The sequence below is a fragment of the Acinonyx jubatus genome, chromosome D4, assembly GCF_027475565.1.
Source record: "Acinonyx jubatus isolate Ajub_Pintada_27869175 chromosome D4, VMU_Ajub_asm_v1.0, whole genome shotgun sequence".
NCBI lineage: Eukaryota > Metazoa > Chordata > Mammalia > Carnivora > Felidae > Acinonyx > Acinonyx jubatus.
The window spans coordinates 20,070,410-20,098,409 of record NC_069391.1 but is presented as its reverse complement, the minus strand read 5'-3'; the positions used below and the strand labels follow the sequence as shown (position 1 = coordinate 20,098,409).

The 28,000-nt window shown below is 53.2% G+C and overlaps 2 protein-coding genes across 7 annotated transcripts in view; one reads left to right on the top strand and one right to left on the bottom strand.

The window, feature by feature from the left end:
- Window positions 1–7,886, top strand: part of ZNF618 (zinc finger protein 618) — a 182,964-nt gene extending 175,078 nt beyond the window's left edge. For all 6 annotated transcript variants that reach the window (XM_053204758.1, XM_053204757.1, XM_053204759.1 and 3 more), the window contains one exon: window positions 1–7,886. In XM_053204758.1, coding sequence (XP_053060733.1) covers window positions 1–1,517 — 1,517 coding nt within the window. In that variant the 3' untranslated portion in view covers window positions 1,518–7,886.
- A 3,095-nt stretch (window positions 7,887–10,981) lies between these two features.
- On the bottom strand, window positions 10,982–24,840 carry AMBP (alpha-1-microglobulin/bikunin precursor). The gene is made up of 10 exons (XM_015076148.3): window positions 24,592–24,840; window positions 23,192–23,334; window positions 21,407–21,483; window positions 20,459–20,575; window positions 19,891–19,992; window positions 19,085–19,131; window positions 13,521–13,602; window positions 12,299–12,466; window positions 11,803–11,976; window positions 10,982–11,132 (listed from the first exon to the last, which is right to left on the bottom strand). Exons 1-10 carry the CDS (start codon window positions 24,706–24,708, stop codon window positions 11,101–11,103), a joined length of 1,059 nt encoding a protein of 352 aa, XP_014931634.2. The 5' UTR covers window positions 24,709–24,840; the 3' UTR covers window positions 10,982–11,100.
- Window positions 24,841–28,000: the final 3,160 nt, after the last annotated feature.

The following is a 28,000-nucleotide window of genomic DNA, read 5'->3' as shown; positions in this document are numbered from 1 at the left end:
CCGTGACCAGCGGTTTAACACCCAACAGCGTGATTCCCGAGAAGGAGCGGCAGAATATCGCAGAGCGGCTGCTGAGGGTCATGTGCGCCGACCTGGGCGCACTGAGCGTGGTGAGTGGGAAGGAGTTCTTGAAACTGGCCCAGACGCTGGTGGACAGCGGTGCCCGCTACGGGGCCTTCTCGGTCACGGAGATCCTGGGCAACTTCAACACACTGGCGCTGAAGCACCTGCCCCGCATGTACAACCAGGTGAAGGTGAAGGTGACGTGTGCCTTGGGCAGCAACGCCTGCCTGGGCATCGGTGTCACCTGCCACTCGCAGAGCGTCGGCCCCGACTCCTGTTACATCCTCACAGCCTACCAGGCCGAGGGCAACCACATCAAGAGCTACGTGCTGGGCGTGAAGGGTGCGGACATTCGCGACAGCGGCGACCTGGTGCACCACTGGGTGCAGAACGTGCTGTCGGAGTTCGTGATGTCCGAGATCAGGACAGTGTACGTGACCGACTGCCGGGTGAGCGCGTCCGCTTTCTCCAAGGCCGGCATGTGCCTTCGCTGCTCAGCCTGTGCCTTGAACTCGGTGGTGCAGAGCGTGCTGAGCAAGCGGACGCTGCAGGCCCGCAGCATGCACGAGGTCATCGAGCTGCTCAACGTGTGCGAGGACCTGGCGGGCTCCACGGGCCTGGCCAAGGAGACCTTCGGGTCCCTCGAGGAGACCTCACCGCCGCCCTGCTGGAACTCGGTCACGGACTCGCTGCTGCTGGTACACGAGCGCTACGAGCAGATCTGCGAGTTCTACAGCCGCGCCAAGAAGATGAACCTCATCCAGAGCCTCAACAAGCACCTGCTCAGCAACCTGGCGGCCATCCTGACGCCGGTGAAGCAGGCGGTCATCGAGCTGAGCAACGAGAGCCAGCCCACCCTGCAGCTCGTGCTGCCCACCTACGTCAGGCTGGAGAAGCTGTTCACGGCCAAGGCCAATGACGCGGGCACCGTCAGCAAGCTGTGTCACCTCTTCCTGGAGGCCCTCAAGGAGAACTTCAAAGTGCACCCGGCGCACAAGGTGGCCATGATCCTGGACCCGCAGCAGAAGCTGCGGCCGGTCCCGCCCTACCAGCACGAGGAGATCATCGGCAAGGTGTGCGAGCTCATCAACGAGGTGAAGGAGTCCTGGGCCGAGGAGGCCGACTTCGAGCCCTCCGCCAAGAAGCCCCGCTCCGCCGCGGGCGAGAACCCTGCAGCTCAGGAAGACGATCGGCTTGGGAAAAATGAAGTGTACGATTACCTGCAGGAGCCCCTCTTCCAGGCCACCCCTGATCTCTTCCAGTACTGGTCGTGCGTTACCCAAAAGCACACGAAACTCGCCAAGCTGGCCTTCTGGCTGCTCGCGGTCCCAGCCGTGGGGGCCAGGAGCGGGTGTGTAAATATGTGTGAGCAAGCGCTTCTAATCAAAAGGAGGCGACTGCTCAGTCCGGAAGATATGAACAAACTCATGTTTCTGAAATCCAACATGCTTTAAGACTTGACTTCGGAACAAAAAGAAATAAGAAAGAAAAGAAAAGAAAAAGAGAAGAGAAACATTAGGAAAACACACACACACACACACACACACACACACACAACACTGTCGCAAACAAAGAAAAGGAATTTAAGTTCTAAACACTGTGGACCTCATTATAAATGCCCCCTGGAAACTTAAGTGCTTTTTCAGTGTGTGTGTGCATGTGTGTGCACACCCGCACACGTGTGGACGTGTCCCAGCACGTGCACCCTGGGTGTGGGGCGTGGGGGCCCCGTGCTCATCTGCGCAGCCACGGCAGCTCTGTGCACGCATGCACACACACACAGCCCTGGTGCATGTGCACGTGCCTGCTCGCGGGCACGTGTGCATTAAACTGGGTGTGTCAGGAAAGCTGAGTGGGAAAGAGGGAAGACGCTTCACCTCCTTTTCTCAGTGAGGGGGCTTTAAAGACTCCGTTTTCAGGTGTGCAGATTGGTAGAAAGCTGATGTCGTAAAACGTTCAGGCAGCTGAGATCTGAAGTGACTTGACGCTCTCTGTCCTTGACCCCGTGGTCCCCACCCATCCCTCCTGACCCTCCCCCCCACCCCCCTCCATGCACTCCTGACCCTCATGCACCCACCCCTCCCCGGCTGCTCTGCCATGGATTCTCCAGACTGCATCAGATGGACAGTTTCTGCACTGGACTTTGTTCTCGTTCACCTTCAGGGCATTGAGCTGTTGCCTTCGAGATACCCTTGGGTGTCACAGGGCAGCCGCCTTAGAAACACATCTATCTATCTCCCCAAATCAGGAAAGGAGACTTTAAGAATATAAAGCTGACTTTTTGCTTTTTAATATAAGATAGAAAAAAAACATTTTTTAAAGAAGTATAGATACTGTCTCCACTCCTTAATAATTGTTTTTCCTAACATTTTAGCAGTTTTTACCTTTTTTTTTTTTTTTTTTCAAATTTGATTTTAGACTCTGCTAGGAGGCACTGAATGTCTGTAACTTATGTTTTGGAGGTTTTTTTTTTTTTTTTTCCCAGTTGCCCTTTTTGTTCCTCAAATCACACTGTAAACTAGCTCATCTCAGTGGTATACTCAGTATCCTAAGGTTTTTATTAGCCCTCGCTGTACAGTCCCATTTTCATGTATTTGAACAGCCAAGACCATGAACGTACTTGGCTTGGCTGTTTGGGAACCAGGAGTGGGGTTGGAGTCACGGATTTCACAGAGGTGGGGTTCGGTGGAAGCCATAGGGAAGCATGTGGCTTGGGAGTGTTCCTGAATGTAAGCGGAAGGCCCGCCCTCCTGGTTCGCTGTGTCTGGTACTGCGAATGTCTGATTTATATACCCAGAGTGCATTACACTACTCGCCCCATCACTGACACTTCCGGCTCCACAGGGACTCCTGAGTCCACCCATGTTCACGTCTGTCTTGCCTCAGACCCACGGCCCCTCCCCCCTCCCCAGGACCCCAGGGATTCCGGTGGTTCCATTGCCCGCAGCCTGGGGTTCCCCACGTGGGCCTCAGCCCTCCTTCCAGGACAGTAGTTGAGCACGGTGCCTTGTGGGCCTAACAGTTGATGTCTTGAAGGTAGAATGGCATTATCAGACCACACTCCCCTTGAGGCTGTGAAAGATGGCTTTTCTCTCCATGAGGAATTAACGTTTTACACAGTCAGTCCATATGGCAAGAGGGTGGCCCCTTTGCCCTTACAAGAGGTGGTCTGTCACGGTCAGTACTCCACCCCCCACCCCACCTCTCCACGAGTAACGTGCCAGTGGCCGCCTGCCCCCCCGGTGCCCATGCCTGTAGGATACAGATGGTTACGCCAAGGGCTTCGGGCGAAGAACGACCACCATCACAGAGGACTCTTTGCAAAGGCACGTTTTACCATTTTGAGGGTTGACTCCACTCCGTCCCTTCCTGTTAATAAAGCATTACTTAGCCGTGAGATACCTCGATTCCAAAAAGCACTGTACAACATCCCCATCCCCGGGTCCGTAGCAGATGGGGAAGTCGAGTTGGTTCAGAGACTCAAGAAGGCTTAGGATTATAGGCCAGAACAGTGTCCCTGGGGGCCGAGCCCGCTCACGTCACCTCATGAGAACTAACCCAGCTTTCCCCTCCCAAGTGTTGGACGTACTAAAACGCATCAAAGTGGGCCATTCGAAGCTTCGCTCCAGCAAGCCGTGGTCTCGGGAACCAATGTGCCATTTCCTCTCCTGGAGAAGCTCTGGGTATTTCTCCCCCATTTCCAATTGGGTCACGTCACCAGAAGAGCCTCCATCTGCACTGGACAGTCACTGGATGGCGCTTTCTAGAGCGCGTGGGAGAATCAGCAGACCTTAAGATCAGAGCTTTGAGGACATTTCAGAAGGCGGCTGCAGGGTTGCTGAAGAGTGACAGATGTATCCTGCAGCAGAAGGCCCCTCCGGTTTTGCTTTGCTGCTGGGGGAGGGTCCGCGACCTGGCCCTTTGAACCGCATGAGGAGGATCAGAGTTGCCCACTTGGTGTGGTTGGTGGGAGCAGAGCCTCGGAGCTCGTCCTCTCTCTACTGAAGGCAGAGTGGTTACGCCGTTGCCCCGTGTTTGGGCCAGTTAGTTAGAAAACAGACATTTTACTCTCTTGCAAAGCCATCAGAGACCAAGCCCAGATAATGCGTTTAGAGCACTCCACATTCTCTTTGGAACACGGGGATATCTGCCCTCCAGAGTGAAAATTCGAGGAAGTCTAGTTAACTAAACTTTAGGTATGAAGTCCTATGTGTCCTCCCCCCCCCCCCCCCCCCCGTTCTGTTCTTTTTTCCAACCCTCGGGCTTGGCTTGCTCTGCAGGTTTAAGGTGGATGCCACTGGACACTCTCAACGCTGTCTCCAGGGGCTGCCTCCTCCAGGATGGTGACCAGGTGGCAGGTGGTCCTTTCTCTCTTGCAGCCACTGGTTCCTCAGAAACTGGGGTCGCGAACAGGAAAGGCTGTATCAAGGTGCCCCTTCAGTCGGCTTTCTCACGCAGGCCATTCCCGTAGTGCACGTCTTGCTGCAGTGAACAGCTTAGTAAAATCCAAAGATCTCACAGGCTCAGCCACTGGCCCCTCGTTTCCAGCAATATCCACCTTACCCACATTCTAGTTTAGCCAAAGGACTGAGGTAGACTCTTCCAGTTCATCTCCCGGCACCTCCCCTGGCATCGACCTTCAGAAAGATTCTGTCTTCTGCACCCCCGTTCTGTAACCACTTTGGGACTTTCCACCACAGGCCCTTGGTTGCTGGCAGAGCAGGAAATAGGGCCATTTCTGTCATGTTCTCGACCGCTCAAGGTGGTCGTGTGCTGACTCGGACACGGCCTGCCTCAAGCCATGCGATTCCCAGGACAGAAATGGTCTGGCGCTGACATCCGTGGAGCCCAGGGGGGAGTGGAGAGAACGCGCCTCCCCTCTGCAGGGTGTTTTCCCCTCCCGTGAGGCCACTGGGCTTCACCACCAAAGCCAGGGCCAAGGACTGCAGCCTCACGGGTGGTCGATGGAGTAGCCTGGGCGTGGCTGCTCTTGTCCCAACGCCGTTCTCCCTCCCTGTGCCCGGGTCCACCAGCCAGGCCCCCCTCAGATGGGGGCTGAAAGCCGGGAAGCGAACTGGAGGGGCCGCGCGAGCAGACCTCCTGCCTGCACTTCACCTTGGGGGTTCGTGGTGCAGAAAGCTGCGGGCCGTACCTGCCAGCGAGGTTCCTTTGCCACCGTCCCCACCTGATGGCCTCTGGCTTGGCTGCTGGGGACCGGCCCTTGGCTGGAAGAAGGGTACAAAGGTTTCCTGGTGAGAGAACCGTCCGAGGAAGGACTTTCTTTTTACATCTGGTCCATTGGCTGGCAAGTGATCTCTCCCTGAGTTTGCTCTTTATCTCCTGCACTTTGAAGAAACACAAGGGAAAAACTCTGCAAGGCGTGTTTTCCACTGTGAAGCCTCATCTCGCCTTCAGGAGGCCCCTGTGCTTATGCGAGGGGCAACCTGGGGAGACGTCAGGGATGCAGCACGCACTCTCGGGGGCCACGCGTTCACGAGAAAGGCTTGAAGGAAAGCTGGGTTGTGGACAGAGCTGGGCTCCTGTGAGCGACCGCCCAGGACGGGGGCAGTACCTGGGAGCCGTCGTCAGGATGGCTGTGCTCTCAGAGACGGGAAGAGGAGGTAACACGGGGCATCGGGAGCGGTCTCCCGCCCCGCTGAGCTGGGGTGAGTTCACAGCACGGCGTCTGTGTCCCCGGGGCGTACCTGACGGGGAGCTCCCGGAAAGGCTGCTGGTTTAGGTAGAATAGAGAGGCTGAGTCAGACTCCGGCCGTCCCCTGGAGACCGTCGGTGGGGGCTCCCGCCTCAGCCCTGCCGGCCCCAGCCCAGGCCCCCGGATCCAACTGGGCCGCGGGGAGGACTGGGAGGGGGCCTGCCCCTCTCTTCACTGTGGCTAACGTTTGCTAGGCCAGTTATGGTGAACCAATGATACAGTGTCTTGTCCTCTTATGTTTCCCTCCCGGTTTCCCCTCTTCAGGGTCTTCTGGAGGATTTGGTGGTGGTGGTGGTGGTATTGTTTTTCTTCCTCTCTCATTCGGGTTTGAGGACGGTGGTCAGTAGAGGCCTGCCTTTCCCTGGAGGGGCCTGTGGGTTCTGTGTGAAGACGCACCTGCTCCCGCTTTGATGAGGGGGAAGGTCCTTAGGTCGCCGTTGGCTTCTGTTCATGCCCCCACGGCCGCCACCGGCCACCACCACGGGTGTCGCTTTAAAGATCCAGCTCCTGTTCCAGAGAAGGATTCGCTAGGTCTGCAGTTGGGCGTCAGCATCAGGACCCACGAGGGTCCTACCCACCCGTGCGTCCCTACCGGGCACCTTGACTCTTCGAACCAAAGTTCCTTAAAGGGGCACAGCCCAGCCTTGTCCGCAACCTCAGGGGCCTGGGATCCCTGTGGCGCTTCCTGAAGTCCAGGTCGGCAGAGACCGTGGGGTCTGCGGCCAGCCGGAAGGAGGCCCCCTCCCACAACCCAGGTGCCAGCCGGTCCCTGCCTGGGGCCCCCCCTCCCGCCCAGCCGGGGGGTGGGGGTGGGGGGCCGGGTTCCCAGGCGGCGAGCCAGCTCGCGGACTGGCGTGGGGCTGGGACTCGCCAGCCAGGAGAGAGAGGACCCGCCAGGCAGCACGTCCGGGGCCATTCAGATCCCAAGCATCAGGAAATCATTTTGTACAACCACCCGAAGCAGAGATATTTTTTAAGAAGCGTAAATTATTTTCAGTTGTTTTCTGATCCTGCCTTTTTCTTTTCCCTGCAACTTCGCATCGGTGATTCTTTCACATCAGGTAAATCTCGAGAAAGCCTTGGTGCCCCTCCCTCCCTGCACCCCGCTCAGTAACCACGTGCGTGCACCCCATCCTTTCTCAGTAGTTAAGACGTTCTAGGCAATACCATAGGCACATCTGACTGTGTCTCTCTCTTCGAGTGCAAGAAACTCAAGTCATCTTAAAAAAATACAAAAAAAAAAATTTACAAAAAAACAAACACAAAAAAAATATCTTTTTTAGGCCAGAGTTTTCTACAGGTATTAATGAATATTTTTCTTAATCCTTATAAGTTTTATGTGTTTAATATTTCTTAATACCGGTAGCATTAATTTATACTTTTGTAGCAACACAATATTTTTATAAACAGCCAGTGCTTGGCTCCAGTCTCCACGAGGGGTTTATGCAGGGCCATCTTGGGACCCTGCGTACCATGTACTGTATTTAAAAAAAAGTTACCTAGTGTCACCCTTGCTGTGTTAATTAACAAAAGACGTTGTTTGCGGTCTCCTGTGTCGTTGGTGTGGATCCAACAGCTCTCCAAGGAGTCACGTTGCATGGGGGTTGAGTTGACGGTTCTTGTGATACGTAAACCCCCGAGACCAAACTTGAGGGTTTATTTAGGGTTTTTTTGTTCGTCCTTTGGGATTTTCGTTTCACTTTGTTTTGGTACCGTATCTCCATTTACAGCCAAATCCGTTTCGTGATGTTTAAAACTTTTTCTGATGTGAAATGGAGGAAAGGAACAGGAAAAAAAAAAAAAAGATTTTTACAAAGTAATAAAATTTAAAACTGAGCTGTTTCAATGTTGCTGTTTTTACCTGTCTGTTCTTGTCCAAAAGTGGGACATTCCCAGGAAGAAGAGGAAGGTTCCGCTTGGTTCCTTAAATCGCCAAAAGCCCCCGCCCAGAATTCACACCCTACCCCCGAATTCTTGCAACATTATTTCCCAGTTGGTTGATGCCAAGGCAAAAAGACATCCTTTTAATGGTTAGAGAGGATCAGTTACTTAAACGATTTCATGTCAGTGTTGTATTTATGGTTTTACAATAAAACAACCTTTAGGAAGATGGCGGTGTGTGGTGTCATTTCTTGGGTCTGGCGTCGGGCCATGTCATCCGGTGGGGAGCAGGGCCCTGGTGAGTAGAGATGGGCCGGAGGCAGGATCCCGGGGATGACACAGCCGGAGTAAGGTCGGGGTGTCAGCTCCTTACCTGAGTCCGTTACTCGTAACCGGCACGAGACCCAGCGCAGCAGACGTGTTGATAAATGAGGGAAAGAAGGGGCTCGTGTGGACCTTGCTTTGAGGAGCATTGTCCCTCACAAGAAGGAGGGACTTCATCTGAGTCCTACAAGCCCAGTGCCCGAGGGCCACGTCCGGGTGTCCTTGTCCAGTGGTTACTTGTGTGCCTCTTGTGACCCCGAGCCCAGCAACATCGGCCTCCCCAGGGACACGTGTGACTGTGTGTTGTATCACCCTCAGGTTGGGGAAGAGTGTCCGTGGCTTTGCCGAGTTCCTGAGGGCATGTGTGACTGTCCACACACTTAGAATCTGCCCACCATGAATAGTCAGGCGGAGGGCGAGCGAGTAGGAGAGAGGACGCCAGCAGAAGGCCAGCAGCGTGGCCTGGGTGAGCCAGAAGGGTGAGCAGCCGTGAGGGGTCTGCTCGAAGGCAAACGCGGTCTTGCTTTATCCTTGCCTCAACCAGATGACGAGGTGCTGCCCTTGAAAGAGGAGGTGGCGCGCGGATTGGCCGAACAAATCCCCCCCCCCCCGCCGAATCCTGTGGAGCATCGCGAGTGGGCTGCCGAGCTGGGCCGTCGGCCCTGCCCTCAGAACCGTCACGTGGGAGCGGCCTGTGAAGTGTACCGAGTAGGCGTTTCCCAGAGGGGCTGATGGACGTTTAATCGAGGAGTTTCCGTGCGGCTGGAACAAGTTGGTTGAGTCCACTGTAGCCGAGGGCCCTCCCCCATGCTTTGAATGTCACGGTCGCAGAGGGACCAGGCATGGCCCAGAGCCTTCGTACAGCCCAAGGGCCTGTCTCTGGGCTTTCAAGTTTTGTTTTGTTTTTTAATGTTTGTTTATTTTTGAGAGAGAGGCAGAGTGTGAGTGGGGGAGGGGCAGAGAGAGAGGGAGAGGGAGACACAGAATCCGAAGCAGGCTCCGGGCACAGAGCCAGACGCGGGGCTCAAACTCCCGAACCGCGAGATCGTGACCTGCGCCGAAGTCGGATGCTCAACCGACTGAGCCACCCGGGCGCCCTTAAAGTTTTTTTTAAAGGGGGGTATGTTTCTTTACTGACCAGCCACGTCGATGGCATGACAGATGTGACCAGGATCTTTAGTAGGAGAAAATTTGAGGTGAGGCTATTTAAGACCCGAGTATTCCAGGCAGCCACTTGAGAGAGAATGATTGTGCTGCCGTCTGGGATGAGCACCCTGGGCTCCTGACTCAGGGTGACAGACGTGCTTCAACCCGGTCGCATCTGTCGCACCTGTCGCACCTGTCTCTAGGACCTGGCAGGCCAGCAGGGGTGCTGCAGGGGAGGCCTCATCTCGAGGGACCGTCCCTCCCTCAGTGCCTGCCCCGTGGTGAGCTAATGGGGTGGATTTCAAGAGGATCAAGAAATCCTGGATTTTTTAATGGAAGGCTCATTTTTAATGTTCATTTTTGAGAGAGAGGGAGAGAGCCTGTGTGTGAGTGGGGCGGGGGGGGGGGGGGGGGAGAGGGGCGGGCAGAGAATCCCAGGCGGGCTCTGCACCCTGGGCATGAATGTGGCATGGGGTTCCCCCTCACAAACGAGAGGAAATCAGGAGTTGGACGCTCAACCAACTGAGCTGCCCAGGCGCCCCGGGGAGGCCTGTTTTTAAGTGGCTCATAAAAAATGATGAGCCCACATCCCATCCCCCAGCTGCAGCTGGCCTTGCTACCTGCGGCTTGCTCCCTCTGGTTTTGGCATTTGTCCTTTAGGTCACTTCAGAAGAGCCCTCTTCAAGCCGCCATGAGTGGCCCGCCCTGGTATGTGAGGCACGCGTGCAGGGAAGCAAGATACGGACACAGGACGCGATGACGTTGGTTCGTTCCAGGCCGGAGAGCCTGTCCCTTCTCCCTGAACAGTCACCTGTGTCCCTGTCCCTGCACCACCCACTCCTGCCCAGAGAGTCCGGGCCGTGACCACAAACTTCGTCCCTCAGGACGGTCCTCTCTGTTGGAACCCGCAAGCCCCAAGCTTGGGACTTTGGGGGAGAAGCCGGGGGTCTTTATGTGTCTTCTGGCCAAGGGGGCTGCAAAGCTTCCTACAGCCAAGTCCTTACATCTGGATCCATCCCCTCCCTTCTTCCTTCCTGATGAGTCTCTTAAGCAAATGGGCTGAGGGCGTGAGAGGCAGCAGCGGGAGCAGCACCGGTCAGGGTTCTGTGGGGATGGAGCGCGCAAGAGAGATTTATAGGTCAGGTGTCAGCGTGTCTCTTCTTGGAAGCTCTGGGAGTCATGTTCTGCTAAGTTGGTGACCGAGCCACCCTGGACAGTCTACCTGTCCTCTTCCTCAAGGGAGGACAAGCCAGGGCTGCCGGCTCGGGTCCAGTGCCTCGCTGATGGTCCCAGACACAATGCAGAGGTCAGTGAACCCTCTCCTTCCGGGGCAGAGGGCCAGAGTGACGATCCCAGGAGACAGGACCTCCAGGGCCTCGTGGAGAAGCAGCCCGAGGCTCTCTGGCCCCTGGCAGCTCGTGCTGGGGACATGGCTGCGGCCACATGGTTGTGGCGTGGGTGTTGGTGCCGCAAAGGGCAGGGGTTGTTGCTTCAGGCACGGTGGGCCGGTGGCCGTGACCCACCTGGCACCCGGGCAAAGAGGGCACAGTCCCCTCTTCTGAACCCTATTCGAACTTCACCCACAAACAAGTCCCCAGAGGTGTTTCTTCTCTCCTTTTCTGGGTTTAAAACAACAGGCCCATTTGATAGTGTTGTGGAGTAAACAGAACTGAGATTCGGGTCTCAATCCGCACAGCCGATTTCAAGGCCCGAGGACAGTTCTACTACACCTTCCAACACGCTTTTCACTTCCGGGGAAAGCTGGGGTAACTCCCGCCTGCCCTGGCTTTGCCTCCCCCCTCTCCCTGCTACCCCTTACGCTTTATCGTGACAATGAACAGTCACGGCGTGGAGTTTCAGGAGTCCACAATTTCATTTTTATTTGAACCCGGGTCACCCGGCCCGGCCTGACGTGGGGCACCGGAACAGACACGGCCCGCACCCTCCCCGCCACCGTGTGGCCTGCGGGCCGATCAGCTGGCGATGGGCAGCAGCTCCTCGTCACCTGTGGACACAGAGAAGCTCGGCAAGTAGGTGTGGGGCTCACCCAGGGCGTCTGTGGATGGGGACACTCGGGATGGGGACGCCTCACGGAGGAGGGAAGGCAGCTTGGGCTGACTTGGGACCTGAGCTTGAGGCCAGAAACTGCTGCTTGCTTGCTGCATGACCTGGTGTCTCCAAAGCGCATCCCACAGAATGATCTGGTCTTTGGCCTCTTCTCCCAGTGGGGAGACACGGCACAGAAATCAAATGGCTGCTGTTCCCCTGGCATGCCATTACTGTTGTCACCACAGCGTGACCATCAGGACCAGTGACGGCTGCCGTCAGCCGAGTCCTCACCGTCCAGGCACTGTGAAATCTGAGTGGGTACTTTTGTCCCATTTTACAGAAGAAAACAAAATGAGGCTCAAACTGGTACCCGCCCAACGTGGCCAGCCCGAACGTGGCAGCCCCAGAAGCAGAGGCCGTTTCTGCCAGGCTCAGGTCTGGCCTGTGCCTCCCTGGTGCCCCGTCCCAGCTGGGGTAAGGGTTTAGCCCCATTTTACAGATGGGGAACAGGCCCAGAGAGCGGATGGGCCGGTCACCTGGTGGAGTCAAGAACTCACCTCTCCGGACCCCCACTCCCTACCAGGGCTCTCCCGCCTGGACCCAGTAGCACCCACGGGTCCTCCTACCGTTGCCAGGGACACCACAGTACTCCCTGCACTCCTTCTCTGAGTAGAACTTGTTGCCGTTGCCTTGGCAGCCGCCATAGGTGAAGAGGACGCATTTCCCCTGGACGGCATCGAATGCCCAGAGCTGGTTGTAGCCTCGGCAGGGGCCGGTCACTATGGGGAGGTTGCAGGCCGCTGTGGGGAAGGGGGGGGCGCGGAGTGTCAGTCCTTCTGCGCAGCTGACCCGGGACACCCGGCAAAGGGCCTGAACCGGGTTGCCCTGCTCGTCCAGAGCACTTGGTTCCTCCGGACTGGGAAGCTGGGACCCATGGAAACCAGTCACTTGCCTGGGGCACCCACATCCAGATGTGCACTTCCTGTGACTTCAGGAAGCCTGCCCCAGAATTCTACCCCTGGAACCTCCTCTCTCTTAGCTCCCGGTTCACCTGGCAGGTGTCTTGTTGGGAGGACAGGGTGTGGGGTGCAGCATGCATGGAGGTGAGGGGCCTGTGCTCACCCACGGTTCGGCAGGTCTGCAGACACTCCTTCTCTGAGGCGAAGTTGTTGCCGTTGCCCAGGCAGCCGCCATATTGGAAGGTCTCACAGGCCATGGATGAGCCATTATAGAAATACCTCGTGACCATCCCCAGGCAAGGGCCTTCGGCGTGGCCCAGCTGGCAGGCATCTGGAGAGGGGCAGAACAGCAGCTGTTACTGAGTGCTTCCTGTGTACCTGTCACCGGGCTGGACGCTTAACATGCACCATCTAGTTTAGTTTTCCCCTCACACTCACAGGAAGGACTGTCAACTCATTTTTATAGACGAGGAAATTGAGAGGTAAAGGGAACTGCCCAGGATCACAGAGTGCTGAGATTCAAAACCCCACGGGTTCCAAAATCCGTGCCCATTCCACGCCATAACCCAGAGACCCACTGGCCCACCGTCCCGTGTTGGTCTTGTCCATCCAGGGACTCTAACAGCAGGTGACGGTGCACGCGGCGACAGCAGCCGTGCCGGCCTGACCTCTCCCCCCAAGTCCCACACCCATGCCTTTTCTCCCACTGCTCCGGAGGACCTTCCTCCATAGACCCCTCCCTGGATACCTGGACACCCCACGAATTCCCCTTCATCCAGGAAGTCCTCCTAGATCCCCTGACTCCTCCCTCCTCTGAGCTCCCCCACCCCCTTAGCTGACCCTGCCTTTTGGGTCCATCAGCTTCTCTGCCTGCCTCCCCTACCAGACCACAAGTTCGGAAAAGGCACGGGTTTGTCTGGATGACCCCAGGACCCAGCACAGGGTGGAGCAGGGCTGAGCATTTGCTGAGCAAGCTGGAGGGTGAGTCATTCGTGAACACTGTCCACCACGCAGGGCAACCTCACGTCCTGCTCCAACTTGCTCCCACAGAAGCCCTGATCGCGAGCACAGCAGGCTCTTATCTGCTGCGGAGAGGAGGAAACATAGGCTAGGAGGCCACACAGTGGTACAGACGGCCAGAACGCGCTTCTCATCATGGAGCGGAGAGTTCCTGAGCCCAGGGGCCACACCTTATGTTCCTCTCTCTCCCCTCACGACCCCTGGCACCACGCAGAGGCCTTGATTTGCCTTTCCTAGTCCCAGTCCTTGACCAACAGACAAATAAGAAAGACTTCGTGGTGGCGAGGGCAGCTTGTGTGTGCCACCCATGGGCCCTTCCTCTCTGCAGTGTGACAGAAGCAGGTGGAAAGGTGAGTGGTCATTACCTTCCTTCTTGCTGAAATCAGTTGCTAGCAGCCTGGCCCCTGATCCTTCCTCTTCCTGGGGCAGCACAGCCCGCCGGGCTCTCTAGGGTGGGGAGAAAGAGAAGCTGTTGTGGGGACCTCGCCACTATTGCTCACCTGTACCCCTGGAATATATAAAAACCATTTGCTTTGGGAATCAGGGTACAGACAGAAGCAGAGTTACTACACTGGTTAATGGACTGGTTTTCCCAAAAGTATCAACCTGAATCCCAGAATGGGCATCACAAGATAGGTTTCTAGTCTGAAAGGAAAATCAGAACCATGGAGTAGAACAACACCCCTGTATCCAAATTCTAGTTGAAATGCCCAAAGGAATAAAATAGTGAGGGAAAAAAAAAAAATCATCTGAATTGGAAACCAGGGAAGAGCAGCATTTCCGTGCCAGAAACTTGAAGGTGTTTCTACACGGTGGAGTGTGGGTGTGAATGATTTGCAGGAAGGGCTGACCAGACTATCATTGTCAGTCGCTTGCAAAGGAAAAGCCACCTAGAAGGTATGGAGAAGGGACCCCAGACTGACCCTGACACTCTTAGCTGTGGTGGTGGGGAGTGGTGGGGACTAAAGAGCGGGGCAGGCTGCCAAAGCTGGCAAAAGGCTAAGTGTAGAGTCCCCTGAGGCAGGATCCCAAGGCCATTAAACAAGGGATGAGCAGGGAAACTGCCAGCCAGCAGGGATGGGAGAGACTAGAATCTGAAAAAGTAAATCTGTGGTAACTTTCAATGTTCTCCTTTTAAGGTGCAACTAAAGCTATGATCAGGGACTCCCAACTGTCTCTCAAGCTGGTTGCACATAGGCCTTGTTCCTTGGTGAGGATGCAGGAAGAGAGAAAAAATCATGGAACAATTGAAATAATGCAGCTGCTCAGGAGAAATACCTCCATCACACGCAGGATGACAGCAGGAAACAGGAGAAAACTTAAACCATCAATGAATTCATGATGACACTGCGTCAATATCACAGGGGCCAACGGTTATGGAAATGAACAGAATGAAAGAAGGAAGTTACTGGAGGTGGGAAGGGTTTTGTTTAATTTAACCATACCGTAGAGATAATAAACTGGCTAAATGATCGTAAGAAATACATTCACATAGTAGGAATTCTAGAAGGAGAGGCAATCAATATAGAAATAATAGAAGAAAACTTTTCTGAGTTGAAGAAAGACTTGAGTTGTCCAATTATAAGTTGGGGTCAAAGGGAATGAGGTAAAATTAATGAAGAGCCCCACCTGGACACTTCCTAGAGACAAAGGATAAAGAGCCTAACGGACCGTGTAGTAAACAGCAGCATTAAATGACAGAAACTGCAGAGCAACATCTGAAGTTTATAAGAGAGAAAAGATTCCGTACTCATCTAAGCTGTTGACCATGTGATAAACACATTTTCAAACACGCAAGGATCCAGTAGTTTGCCACCCATGTGTTTGTTCAGAAAAAATAAAAATAAAAAACTACTTATGGAAATATTCCAGGGCACCTGGCTGGCTCAGTCAGTGGACCATGTGACTCTTAATCTTTGGGTTGTGAGTTCGAGCCCCATGTGGGGTACAGAGAGTACTTAAAAATAAAATCTTAAACCTACAAAAATATTCCCACCAATTGAGAGAGGAATCTAAGTACAAAAAAAAAAAAAAAAAAAAAGGATGATGCAATAGCAAGAAATTATGATAAACTATAAAGCCAATAAAACAGAGTTGAGATTAAATGGTTGTTACAATGGTCACATAATGTAAATGTTAAAAGTAATTCTCAGGACAAAAGGTGGAGGGGTACCTCGGTGTCTCAGTCGGTTAAGCATCCGACTTCGGCTCAGGTCATGATCTCACAGCGCGTGAGTTCGAGCCCGTGTCAGCCGCTGTGCTGACAGCTCAGAGCCTGGAGCCTGTTTTGGATTCTGTGTCTCCCTCTCTCTCTGCCCCTCCCCCCACTCACAGTCTGTCTGTCTCTACCTCAAGAATCAACATTAAAAAAAAATTTTAACCAAAGGTGGAAAATATAAATGTCAACCTCAGATTACATCCACAAAAACAGACATGTGGGAAGCCTGGAAAGAAGAAATGGAAATTTGGAAGAAATGGAAAAATGGAAAGTCCATTTTTCTTTTCTGCAAGGGGAGACACCAGTTATGGTTTCATTGACAGTGATGAAGAAATACAGATTCCGTCGAGATGGGGATGAAGATGGCAGATGTAAATTTCCCTCAAAATCGCCTTTTCCAATTCCTAACAGCAAAAAAATGAATTCAGAATATCAATCTCCAAATGTTCATCAGCATGGCTCAGTCAAGGAAAGGGGCATAGTTGAAAGCAAAAAGTAAAACTGTTGATCAAGGAAAGAAATCAAGTATTTTGGAGCTGAACAGGATGGTCAACTCCTAACTCTGCCCTCTAACTCCCAAGTCATTAAATTTCTGATTATTCTCCCTAAGACTCCCGAATCCTGAGAGAAGGAAATTGAGGGACCTTTTCTTTTTCCTTTTCTGACAGAGAAGTCGCGAAGACGACTTCTGGGAAGTAAAGAGGAAACAGACTAGAGGCCTTCTCTCTCTAAGTGAAGGTTCTGGGACTACACGATCTAATGCACCAGGGGTATTGACATAGGGCAGACAGATGTCACTGCCCTGACCAGGTGGAATGAACCCCACGTAGTTCTTCAAAAGAGAAAGCAAGCAAGGGTATTCCAGCCAAGATGGCATGCCTTAGGAAAGCTCTTCCACCCCTGCTCCTTCCCACCCTTTCCTTGGACTTCAGAAAAGTCGATGGAACACAAAATACCCAGACCTTAGACTACATTTGGGTAGGAGGGGGCTCAGCTCAATTTTATTGGGGGAAATGACCAAGGAATAAATGAAACCCCCCACCCCACAATATCACAGAAGACGGGCTAAAACTGAGCAGGAACAAGATAAAAAGAAATGGCACAGAGACTATCCAGACCCATTTCTGAGATGAAGGAGTAAATAGGCCGCACTATAGAAAGAGCCCGACTGTGGTGGCTCCTGTCATGAACTGCCTAGACCTCCCCTGAGGAGTGGGCTTACATTCCCAGCCTGAGCTGTCAGCCCCTGTTGGGACTGCCTCAGCTAAGGGGACCCCTCTCACTCAGGGTCATGCTTCCTCCCCCAGGCTGATCCCCAGAACATGATCAAAATCCGGGTATTAAGGCCCCACCCCTTGGCACCATCATGAGACAACTCCAAAGGTCCCCCCCACCCCAGTTCTAGAGCTCCCACAGGGTTGGCTGAGGCATCATGACCACATCACAGCTCTGCTTCTCCTGCCCAGTTCTTCCTTCACACCTGCTCTACAGGCGTTGATCTAGGAAACCCCACCTACGACACCAATGTAGAAGAAAATACAACTCAACAAGCTGAAGGAAATTCTTCAGTGGCCTCAAGCTATAGAATTGCTTAATGAAAACATATATTCATTAAAACAAGACTCAAAGACAAAGTGGTAAATAAAAGACAAAATTCAGAATACAATAAAAGACAAAATTCAGGCCTAGATACAAAAAATTGAGAACGAAGACAACATACATTCAGAGCTAGTGAATAAGTCAGAAATAGCAAGGAACAGAATAGATGCTGCTAAATGGAATGACTGTCCCAGAAGAAAGACGAGTGAGAATCCCGGGAGAAGCCCAGTGAATACAGATGAAAGCAACTGAGAACACCTAGCATGTGTGGAAGACAAAGATGCTCCGGGATGAGAGAACAAGTGTTCTCAAAGTAGCAAAGCCCCACAGAAAAAATGTAACCTGTGGATGGGAAGGGCACACTGAATTCCAGGAAATTCTGGCATGGAATTCTCAACACCAAGACATGTCCTTGTTAAGATACTGACTGTGGAGTGTTCTGGCTGACTCGGTCAGTAGAGCATGTGACTCTTGATCTCAGGATCGTGAGTGCACGCCCCACATTGGGCTTAAAGCTTACTTTAAAAAATTGAAAAAAAAAAAAAAGATACAGAGTTCAAGGATAAAGTTTGTCCTGGCATCTGGGCAGAAGAAACAAATTGCTTACAAGGAGAAGAAACAGCAGGCTGGCCTCAGGCTTTCCCAGAGTGATGATTAGCGCTTGAGAACAACAGAGCAGTGCAGACAACATTCCGAGGGAGAGGAAACATGACCCAAGAATGTGACGCCCAAGCAAAATGCCATTCAAGTATGAAGGAAATGGGCAGACTTTTCTCAAACGGAAGAATCCAAGGATTAAAACACCCATGAACCCGCCTTGTAAACACCACTTGGTGAAGGCACTAATGAAGAGATTGATAGAAATAAATAACTCAGGAATGGAGACGCTGTGGTTATATTCACCAAGAGTGAGTGTAGAATCCATTCCAGAACTTTTACTAAGTGACTAGGAAAGATGGCGACAGATGCTTATTTGAAGTTCAAAAAGTCCAACCGTGTTGTTTTTTTCTTAATTCAAATAAAACTACAAAGAATGCTTTTTAAAACTCAAAATAGCATCTGCGGTATCATCCCATTTAATAACAGTATGCCTGAATCTGTGCATAAATCTGTGCATTCCTTCTATCTGTCCTTCCCTCCACATGTGCATGTGCCGAAATTGCTGGATTAATGTGAATATTGGTAGTTTTTGGGTGGTGGCATTTTTTAAAACTCTTACTCTGTAACCTTTTCAGCATGATTTTAATTCTTTACTTTCATTTATTTATCTTATTTTTATCGTTTTTAATTTTAATTCTGTATAACGAGCACATGTTGGTTTTCGTAAAATCAATGATAATTTTTCTTTAAAAACACAGAAGCAAACAATGTTAACAGTGTTGATTCTATGTAGGAATAAGGACACTCTTTTCTTACTTTCTTGTATTTAAAAAAATTTTTTGAGACTATGTTTCTAATATATTTATAATATATATTTGTTCAGAAACATAGCCTTGAAAATGTATACATGTATACACGCATGTATATGCACACACACGTTGGTAGAATAAACGTGGATATATAATTTCCAAATAATCACAGAAAAAAAAAAAAACGAAGAAAGCTTAATCAATATGGTAAAGGCAGGAAAATAAAGCAGAAGAGTAAGGAAGCCCAGAACATCAAAAGGCAGAATAGTAGATAGAGCAGTTGATTGAGAAGCTGCCTGCTCTCAGGTTTGCTGGTTTTTTGGAGATCAATTGACTTTGTCTTTTATTTCTTAAGTATTGGGTATCATCATTTCGTTATTGAGTATTTCACTGGCTTTAGGCACTATGCTAAGAATTTTTCCAATATGTCACTGAATTCTAGCCCATGGAAGGTAAGTGTAACTACCCCATTTCACAGATGAGGAAAAGTGAGGTCTGGATAGGGCAGCAACTGGGCCAGATGGCAGATCTGAGATTGAGCCCTGCGGGGGGCGGAGGGAGGGTTCTGACTTCAAGACCCCATGCCTACCACTGCCTTCTCTCAACCTCTCTCAATGACCCCACCCACCACCACAGGGGGACCTAAGCAAGGGCAGCAAAAATCAGGCAGGGTGGGGATGGGGTGGGAAAAAGAGGTGCTCACCGTGAGTGGAGAGGGCTCCGGTTCCTGCTCCCCAGGGACACACTCACCTAGGCCAGGACAGAAGAGAGAGGTGAGTAAGAGGGCCAAGACCCAGAGAGGGCTTTGTTTCTGTCATAATGCTAATGACTGCGTGCCGGGTGGGCACTCAGCTGGGAACTGTCTTGTGCATTAGCCCACTTCATGAATGGCTCCACTCACGTGGCCTGCTGAAGGTCATTCGTTGGAAAAGCGACAAGCTGGTGGCCGCACCATCATCGCCAGCAGCACCATTGAAGAACAGCAATGGCTAACACTTACTGAGCACTTACTAGACACTGGGCACAGTGCTATCGTATTTAAAGGCTTCCTCTCACTGACTTCCCACAGCAACTTATAAGAGAGGCAGTATGATGCCCCATCTTACAGATGAGGAAAATAAGGCTCCGGAAGGTTGGCTAGCCAGAAGCCACACAGCTCAACTTGAATTTCGGTACTCTACCTCGAGCCCGTACTCTTGACCCTAATACTGGATTGCCTTCTGCGAGCTACCTGTGGATTCTGGCTATAACCTCAGTTTAACAGGTGGCACGAGGCTGAAGGCTGAATTGGTTCTAGTCTCACCTCTACCAAGCACATTTGCTGTGTGACCTGGAACAAATCTGGGGGCCCCAGCTACCTTCTCTATAAAGAGGGGAGGGGGACTATAATCCTACGTATCTCAGAGGGTTACAGGAAAGACCCAGGGCCTGGGAAGATGCTCTCTGAGGACCGTGAAGGATGAGGAGGAGACAGAAAGCTGGGGTGGGGCGGGGCAGGGTCGCATTTACCTTTGTCGGCCATCGTGAAGATGGAGTCCTCGGGGATGCCCACACCCAAGGCGACCTCCCTGAACTCCTCCAGCAGGCTTTCTCGAAGCTGTGGCTGTCGCCCTGCAATGGGAAGCAGAGAAGACGCCTCGAACCACAGGTGCCTAGGCTAGCAAGGCCTGGGATTATTTTGCCCAGTGATTGTCATTTAGGAGCTGGAAGCTATCAGCCCAGCGTGATCTCCTCAATACACTTATGGAAAGATTGGCTCCACAAGAAGAAGAGGTGTCCCTCCCAGACTCCCTCCGACCCCAGGTCTCCCAAATCCCCACGCGTGGCTTTTTCTGCTGGTTCTGTTACAGACCCAGAAACTCTGGCATCAAAAACCAAAAGAAAAGGATTCTACCTCAGACGGGAGACTGAGCTCCACCTCCTCCAGGGGGAGTAAATGTTTCCACCTTTCCCACAACTACAGTTTTATCAGAAGGATGGAGCAGAACTGCCGACTCCTCCCCACTCCACTGTCCCTAAATCACTGGCCTCCTCCCGCCCCCAACTCCTGCGGACTTATCTAGCTCCACGCCGTTACCATAGAGCTTGGCGGTAATGGTGGGCCCATGGTGGTGGCTGAATTTCTTGGTCAGAAGGATGGCGTACTCGTCATAGTTGGTGTGGACCACATAGGACTCCATGGTGATGTTCCATCCTGCATGGGCGATGCAGGAGGCCAAAGGCATACGGTTGTCAGAAGGCTCCTCTAGCCTGAATTCCTTCACCTATTCACCCGTACATCATCTGTTCATCCATCCTTCTATCTATCCATCCATCTCCTCCATATATTTATCATTAATTCATCCACCATCATCCCACCCATCCATCCTTTCCATACGTCAAACCATTTCCTTCCTTCTTTCCTTCCCTTCTACCTCCCTTCCCTTCTCTCCCCCCTTCTTTCCTCCACCCATTAACCCATCGATTTATCTGTTAGAGGACTGATTAACTCACTTATCTGCCATCCATATATGCACTCGTTTACCAATCATTTGCTTATTTTCTCATTTCTTTATTCAAACATCCACCTACCCAAACATTCATGGGTTCCACTTCCAGCGCAGTTATTTGACACATAGAGCATAGTCAATAAACATCTGCTGGGTGAATGAATAAATTCACGTCCAGAAGGAATAAATTCCTTCTGTGACAGCACCATGCGCCCTGCACATGGTAGATGTTTAGCATAATTTTTATCAACTGATTGCAGATGGCCACCATGAATGCTGACGAACTCCCGATGTTATCCTCAGAATTCAGTGCCACCCCTTTCATTCTGGATGCTCATGAGTGCACGAGAGAGAAGGCGGGAGAAGGGAAAGAGGAGGAATACCTACAGAAAGCCCAGAGGACATCTCAGAAAAATGGGAGGGAAGGCTTTGGGGGCACGGAGAGGTGAGGCAGAAGGAAAAACAGGTTAAGACACCACAAGGTGTTTTTCAGCAAAGGGGAGACAGCTGCGGAGGATGCCTCCAATTCAACTTACTAGGCTTATGATAGAGGAACTTTCCGTCAGTGTCTGTTTTCTCATAGGCCCCGGAGATCTCCTCGCAGGTGCCTCTCCTGGAGACGCACAAACCAAAAGAAAGGTAACCGCTGGTAGAGACCGTGGTCCCCACACCCACTCTCCTGCGGGGTCCTCTTCACATGTTTTTCTTTTGTAATTTGGAACGTAGCACTTCCAAACATCCTGTTTAATCCTCATGCCAGGCCTAGGAGACCCACTCACATACAAGGGAACAGAGGGACAGAGGAAAAAGGGACTAATCTTGCCCCTTGGCAAAGCCAGCCCTAAACATCAACTTCCTGAACCAAATCTGCACATCAGACTGACGCACGGGTAGGGGGGGAGTGATGAATGAATGCTTTAATTCCTTTATTACTCTGTGTCTCTCTGGCCCCAGGTCCCTCTGTGAAAGGGGGATAATGACACCTCAAATTGCCGTTGTCAGGATCCAATAGGATACTATTAAACAGCTTTGGGGCGCCTGGGTGGCTCAGTCAGTTAAGCACCCGACTTCAGCTCAGGTCGTGATCTGGCGGTTTGTGGGTTCGAGCCCCGCGTTAGGCTCTGTGCTGACAGCTCAGAGCCTGGAACCTGCTTTGGATTCTGTGTCTCCCTCTCTCTCTGCCCCTCCCCCATTTGCTCTCTGTCTCCCTCAAAAATAAACATTAAAAAAAAAACCACAACAGCTTAGAGTAAGCACTATGCACATACTAGCTGTTGTTACGATGATTGTTATTTATCTTATCAACATTTATCGAGCAGCATCTATACCGAGCCAGGCACTGTGTGACGGGCTGAGGATATACAGGAGGGCAAGATGGACTCTGTCCCCTCATGGACCTCAGGACTGAGCAGGGCCCATGGGCAGACCAGAGGCGGATGCAATCAGTGTGCCAAGTGGGGAGAAGCATGAGGTGCTCCAAGAGCACAAAGGAAGGTGTGTAACCTGAACCTTGGTGGGGGTGGGGGTGAGGGTGGCAGTCAGGGATGGCTTCCTGGAGGAAGTGACCTAGAACCCGAGTCCTAAAGGATCCATAGGAATTAGCCCAGAGAGGTGGGGAGACGTTGAGATGTTTCGCCAGTAGAAGGAACATCAGGTGCAAGAGGGTGGAGGGTTTCAGGAGCTGAAAGTCTACTTGGGTCGGTCACCGAATACCTGGTGAGTCCTGGGAGGGGCCTAGAAGGCCCCATTAATGGAGTTGAACTTTATTCCCAGGGCAATAGGGAGCTATGGAAAAGTTTGAGCAGGTGCGAGTTTTCAAGAGGTCTTTTGTTTGCTGGGTAAATGGTTGGAGATTAGAGGTGGGGAGAAGTGTAGAGACGGGGTGTCGTAGACAGCAAGGAGAGAAAGGCAGGTGGCTTGGCAGGGTGAGGATTGTAAAGAAGGGAGCAGAGGGCAGCTTGGAGGGGTTTAGGAGGAGAATGGACAGGGCTTGACGGTGGACTGAACAGCCTGTGGCAGCAGAGAGAGGAGTCTCAATGCCTCCCTCCCACCCACGTTTCCAGGTTGGGTCCTGGGGGTCGGCAGGGCCCTGACTCAGCTAAGGGACACCGCAGGATCGAGTTGCAAACCAGGCTGCAAAATAGGCATGTGTCAGGGCACTGCGTGGTGGAGGGCAGCGGAGGGCCCTGGAGCTCGGAGGCAAGGTCCCGGCTGGAGGTAGAGACCTTAACTCTCCGGGACAGGGTGGTGACTGAAGCCGGGCCGGGGTGGCAGATGGGCCCTGGTCCCCCTCGCCCCTCCCACCCCATCCCCGTTCTCACCGCCAACGAGTGCTGGTCATGCTGATCTCCTTGTCCGTCGCCCCCTCGCCCAGCACCAGCGTGCTCATGGACATCCTGTCCATGAACTTCTTCAGCCACGGGCAGGTGGAGCCCATGGCCACGTGGAACCACTTCCCGTAGATCTAGGAGAGAGCCACAAGCTCCGAGGATCTGGATTCAGACACCTGCTCCCTTCCCTCCTCTCTACGCCAAGGATAAGCTTTAATGTCCAGTAGCTAACTGGAGGCCACGCAGCTTCGAGGACGGATGGGGCCTAACGGTGGCCCCACATTACCGCAGCAAGCCTAGGAAGGGGGTGTGTGCACGGGGTCCCACGCTGCTTGGGGGGGAAGGCCTTACCCTGCTTAGGCACAGGATCTGTGCTGCTCACGTGGATGAGGCACAAATCCCCGTGGTTGAAGGTCATCGTCAACCACGGCCCCCAGAGCAGCAGTCCCGTCTTTCACTCCTCTGGGGACAGGGAGCTCGGTGCCTTGGAGGCAGCCCATAGCTCTGTGTTAGAAATGGTCTCCTTTCCTTGAACTGGTAATTCAGGACAAGCCTGCTGCCCCTTTCTCCCGCCCACAGGGCTAAGGGTGGAAAGAGCCGTCACACCCCCGAAGACCCCGGGGAGCCTCCTATGCTTCGCCACCCCAGATGACCCCAGGACCCTGCTCCTCCGGGCCCCTCCACCCACAACCCTTGCTGTCTCTAGCATAGACAAAATCCACAGCCAGAAAGGTCTGAGAGCCCCTCATACCGATGCAGACACTGAGCCCTGGGTGGGCAAGGTCCTGTTCAAGGTCACCTGGTGACTGGGGACAGAACTGGGGTCAGAGAGTGGTCCTGGGGCTCCCCCACACAGCACTTAACAGCCGGCCCTCTTAATCCCACCGGCCCGATCTCCGTCTTGTTTCTCTGCTCCCCGTTACCCCTCACGTCTGCCCCGTGCCACCCAGACCTCTGTCCACAGCCAGGCCCGTAAGGGCAGAGGGCCCAGGATGGTAACAGGGGTTGGGGGTGGGGGGAAGGGGCCGAAAGGTGAAGAGCGGGGGGAGGGGGGCAGGAGGTCACGAAAAGCTAAGCCCTGTGAGGGGGCTGCAGGGGTAGCAGACAGCACGAAGCCTTTTCCAGGCTGGGTTATAACTGAAGCACGGATTCCCCTTGCGCCCCCAAGAAGGCAGGTTCACACGTGAGGGCATCTGACTCAGAGATCGTCAGACGAGGGGCCCAACGAAATGGCAGGTGCATAAAGTTGTAGTTTCGGCGAATCCCGGGCGGTCTGAGCAGGAAGGGCCCTTGGGGACCCAGCCCCCGAGTTTCGGCTTGGGAGACTGGCCCCCCTGAGAGGCCCACCTGCTCAGACACCCCGCCATCGCCGCCTGAGAGGCCAGCCTTACCCTAGAGATGTCGAAGTTCTCTTGCACTTGGATGTCATCGGGCGGCGTCAGCACGGGGCTGGCACTCACCGCCAGGCAGGCAGTCAGCAGCAGAAACAGAGCCCTGAGGCTCCGCATGGTTCTGGGCTCTTCTGCCTCGGTGTCACTCACAAGCTCAGTCTGGGGACAGAGAGGCCACCGTCTCTCTGCCTGCAGCAGCTGTGAACTGAGACTGGGGAGGGGGCCTGCAGCCTGTAGATGACCTTGGTATTTGCCCCGCTCAGCTGGAACCAATCAGGGCCCCAAGGCCAGGTCTGATCGATCCCTTGTAGCTCCCTGCCCCGGGGTCAGTAGTCCCAAGGGGTCAAGGAGGCTGTTTCAGAGGAGGCGTTGACCAAACACAACGTGGCCCAGATGCAGCCCAGGGCCGGGCTCAGGCTCCAGAATGGCTCCCGGAGAGACCTCCCCACCTGCCACAGGGGAAGACGAGCCTCGCCCGCTGGGTCGTTCATCCCGTTCATCCCACCTGGATCTCACGTCCCTGTGAGCTGGCAGAATGAGCCTGATTGGGCCCCTTCCTCACATGAGAAACAAGACCCAGGGGGAAGAAATGACTTCTGTAGCACAGACCGCAGGGAGGTCTAAGGCACAGCCCAGACGAGAACTCAGGCATCGTGCCCCCAGAGTTCCCCGTCTGACTCCTGGCTTCCCACAGCCTGAGCAAATAATAGAAGGAATGATGATGACAGCAGCTCCCGTTCACCGAGAACCTGCTGTGTGCCATCTTTGTTCCAACACTTCATGCACACCGCAGAACTGAGCTCAATCCCCACCGCAGCCCTAGAAAGTAGGTGCTGTTTTTCCCCTTTAAAGATGGGGGACTTGAGTCTCCAAGAGGGAAGGTGCCTTGCCCAGGGCCTCTCTGCTGGGACGCAGCGCTGCTGGGACAGGAGGCAGCGGCTGGTGGTTGAGAGCGCGGACTCTGGAGGCAGACTGCATCCCTGCTGGCCTTGGGCAAGTGACTTTCCCTCCCAGCGCCTTGGTTTCCTCATCAGTGAACGGAGAGAACAGGTCCTGGCTCAGAGCACGGTTGGGAGGGCGTGAGCATTACGCCTGGCAAAGCACTAGGGCAATGTCTGGCACATGGTAAGAGCTGAATGTGTTGATAGCAGATTGAACACAAGCGTCCCCTGCAAAATTCACGTGTGTCCGGAACCTCAGAACGTGACCTCATTTGCAGATGTGATTAGTTAAGGTGGGGTCGGGCCCTGCATCTAATGACTGGTGTCTTCATAAGAGACATGGGAGGGAGACTCAGACACACAGACACAGAGGGACCCTCCGGGAAGACGGCCTTGTGAAGCTAGGGAGAGGCAAGCAAGGATTCTTTTCTTGAATCTTCAGGAAGAACGTGGCCCCGCTGACAATCAGGTGTCAAGACTTCTAACTTCCAGACCTGTGAGAGATTACACTCCTGTTGTTTTAAGCCACCCAGTTGCGATACTTTGTTCACGGCAGCCTTAGGAAACTATTTAGGGTTCATGAAGCAATTTAAATGAGAGTATTAAAGAACCCAGGTCTGTTTGTCTCCAAAGCTCAGACTCTTGCCAGTGATACTATAGGTCCTCTCCTTGAAGATCTCTTTCCCAGCAGTCAAAGCTGCTGTCCTCACGTCCTCCCTGTTCTTGGCATAGAACATTCCATACTCACCCTAGGCCCCCTGCTACAGCTGGGCATGGCCCCTACAGACAGTGGGTTCCAAAAGCAAGACCCACGCTTGTGTGAGAATCCGGGAATTCTTCCCCGCACAGTAGCAGGGGGTATGACCTGACAAATGGTATGTCGTGTCCCTCTGTAAGAGCCACCCACTACCTCTTCTTTGACCAGGATCGGGAACAAGGATGTCTCCCTTCCTAAGCGAGTGTGTTTCCTTTGCTCCATCACTGACAGCTTGGCTACTGATGGCATTTCCTTTTTGCTTTGGCTGCCAGGGAGCTCAAAGCCACGTTCCAAGTTTAGCCACAGCAACCGTCTCAGGTTAGATTTCTGGGACAATTACCTTCCCTCTTGTTCACAAAGTTTCTCGGTCTTTTATGGTTTGGCTAGCGGTGGTGGTAAGAAGGCAGTCTGACTTCAGAGGCAGAGAACTGGGAACCGGAAGCCCTGAGCTTCCGGAACCCAAAGCTTCTTTTCTGCTTTGTGCATGACTTTCCCTCTCTGAAGCCCACTTTCCTCATCTGTAAACTGAAGATAACAGTCCCTGTTCTGTCTGCCAAGAGGTCAAGTGAGGCAGTGTGTGAAAGTGCTCTGTAAACTGCCCTGTATGCGTGATGGGCTCCAGGTGTCATTTTGGAGAAACCAAGCTGGTATAAAATGAAAAAATAACAGTGACTCGATAGGACTAGAGCCCTCCCCTGAAGGTTGCCCACAGCACCATCACGGCTCATCTGACCTTCCCAGCAGGTCTGCATCAGGGTTGTCGACCCTCCAGGCCCCCCGGGAAGGCTGGGGCACACAAAATCCTTGTCTCTTTTGGAGGGGACTGTTCATTCAGCCACATGGCCTCTCCTGGGGGAGGACGGAGGCCTGGATGTCGATCTCTCCTCCTGCCTCCCGGGATGTTTACCCTCTTGAGATTATTAACCAGAGCAAATAGAGCAAACTCTTCCAGAGCCCATGTGGACTTTGAGCTGCTTTTTAAAAATTAACCCTGGGCCACAGGATGCAAGGTCAGCAGTGGTCTGGGGGTGCTGACCCCTCTTCCGCCTCTGGCCATCAGGGTAGGAGGGTGGAGGCTCTGGGGCCCCTGCCCTCCTGGGGCCCCAGAGCCCAAGAGTGCACAGGAATTGGCCACCTCCGGAACCAGGGGGAGGACCTACCCACGTAGGAGGCCTCAGCGCCTCAGATGTGCCCCATGCAGCAGGAATGGAAGGTCATTTTCAGATGAACACATTGGGGCTCAGGGAAGGAGTGGGACTTGTTCAAGGTCACCCAGCTTACGGCTGAGCTGGGGGCCACATGGGCCTGACTCTAGTGCTCAGGCTTTCCTCCCATCACTTACTCATTTACTCCTTCATTCACCAGGTCCGCACTCTGTGCCTGGCGCTGGGGGTATGATGCAGCATATGACAGACCTCCCTGTGCTCACTCCCCATGGGGGCGGGGGGAGGGAGGAAAGGACGGGGAGACAGATGGTCCCTGCAGGGATCGGGGAGCAGCGGCCAGGGGAGGGGAGTCTAACCCAGAGAGGGGTTCGCCAGACAAAAGCGCGCAGGGGCCCAAGGAGGGAAGAGGGTGTTCCGGAAAGAGGGACGACGACAGCCAGAGAGGAGGCCAATGGAGAGAAACAGAGATGCGTTTGGAAAGCAAAACACAGCCAGCCAACCCACAACCATCAAAACCACGGGGCTGGAGCTTGGGGGGAGAGACA